This window comes from Echinops telfairi, unplaced genomic scaffold, assembly GCF_000313985.2.
Source record: "Echinops telfairi isolate 266 unplaced genomic scaffold, ASM31398v2 ScPeMD7_1713;HRSCAF=2227, whole genome shotgun sequence".
NCBI classification, from domain to species: Eukaryota; Metazoa; Chordata; class Mammalia; order Afrosoricida; family Tenrecidae; genus Echinops; species Echinops telfairi.
In genome coordinates this window covers 18,359,684-18,361,331 of record NW_022105611.1, presented here as the reverse complement: position 1 = coordinate 18,361,331, position 1,648 = coordinate 18,359,684, and the positions used below count along the sequence as shown (strand labels likewise).

The 1,648-nt window shown below is 65.5% G+C and overlaps 1 protein-coding gene across 1 annotated transcript in view; it reads right to left on the bottom strand.

Annotated features, from left to right (window-relative positions):
- The window catches only part of GDPD5 (glycerophosphodiester phosphodiesterase domain containing 5), a 95,524-nt gene that overhangs the window by 8,101 nt on the left and 85,775 nt on the right, over positions 1-1,648 (bottom strand). The window contains exons 11-13 of the mRNA XM_045293089.1: positions 1,375-1,602; positions 715-872; positions 442-589 (exon numbers count right to left, since the gene is read on the bottom strand). Coding sequence (XP_045149024.1) covers positions 442-589; positions 715-872; positions 1,375-1,602 — 534 coding nt within the window. The remainder of the gene's footprint in view (positions 1-441; positions 590-714; positions 873-1,374; positions 1,603-1,648) is intronic.

The window sequence follows — 1,648 nt, the reverse complement described above, 5'->3', positions numbered from 1 at the left end:
GCTGTGAGTCGGCATCACACACACAGGGGCAGTTCCCCCCGCCCCCCAGTCCTATAGGGTCGCTGTGAGTCGGCATCGCCGTGATGGCAGTGAGGGTGGTTTGCAGTCTGAGTCCCTGGGTGACACACACATTCAGCTGCGGATCTGCCCGGTCACGCCTTGAAGGAAGGCCTGGGGCGGACTCTGGAAAGGCTGCCCCGACCGTCCCTGCAGCGCCTTGTACTCTGACGTCCCACACGCGGTGCCACGAGGGGGAGCTGGCAGCCACTGTGACCCCTGGCCTGTGGTCACCTTCTCCAGACCTGCCATTGACAGCCTTCCCCCCGTGGGTCCTGCACCTTGGAAAGACCCCAAGGCTGGACAAGTTCTCCTCCCACACGCCCTGTGCCTTGGAAGCCCCCCAGAGAGGCCTCTGGCAGCTCTGTCCTGTGCTCCACTCACCATGATCCAGAGTGGGGAAGGCACCTGGGCCAGGGCTTGGGCGTTGTCGGAGGTAACGGATGGGACAGCGGAGCACCACAGCAGGGAGAAGAGCCAGGGGGCGTTGACCGTGTAGAGATTGACACTCAGATTCCAGGAGGCGTAGTCCCTGCGTGGCGGGGGCAGAGCGGCGTGTCAGACACGCCCCCAGCTGTGCACTGGGATGGTGAGAATAAGGGGGGTTTGGCCTGCCCTCCTGTGGGAGAGCCGGCGTGCGTGTGGGCGGGCGGGCACCTGAGCTCCTGGCGGGACACCTGAGTGTAGCGCAAGTTCAACCACTGGATGTGGCCGCGCCGCAGGCTGGCCACTGCCTCCTTGGAGCCAGCCGTCTGCTGGAAGCCGGGGGCCACCTTCTGCACCAGGGGCCTGAGCTTGTCCGGCAGCCACATGACCTGCAGGCAGGAGAGGGGCTTCTCAGACTCCCTTCACCGAGGCGGCACACGCCCGCCTACCTCCCACGAGGGCCCTCGATGACTGCGTGCTTGGCTGCTAACCAAATGGCTGGTGGCTCAAACCCACCCATGGCTCCTCTGGAGAGGCCAAGCCTGCTGACCTCCGAGTTGGGGCTGACTGGGTGGCATCCGCCAGCACTTCGAGGAGCAACTGCAGGGCCCAGAGGGGCGCTGGCAGGAGGACACCTGAGCGTCCTGGTTCGTCCCAGCCAGGGGGGGACAGGGGGGTGGGCAGGGTCATTCTGGCAGCAGTCAGGTCTTGTCAGGACAGGGTTACAGCCCACACATCAACCACGCTACCTGCGGCCACCGGCCCCTAGCATTACCGAGAACAGGGTCAAGTTCCTCTGTTCCCGAGATGACACGGGACCCCGGCACCCGCCCTCCGTTCGTCTTGAAGGACTTTCTTGTCCCCCTCGGGTGCCCACGATGCCCGACTCACCCGGTGCTGGGGGAAGCCGGAGCGAAGCACAGCCTCCAGCGTGACGTTGAGGAAGCTGGCGAGGTAGGGGTGGCCCCGCGGGGGGTCGCGGAGGTTGAGGAGCAGCGAGGTGTTGCCCTTGGCCAGCTCCAGGAGCTCTGCCAGGCTGCAGAGGGACTGGTTCTGGGCCTCCCTGAGGTCAGCGGGAGACAGGGAGCCAGCTGTCCAGAAGGGGTCAGTCTGGTGGAGACACGGGCATGTGGCTGTGTCACTAGCTTGTTGCCCTCCCCTCCCC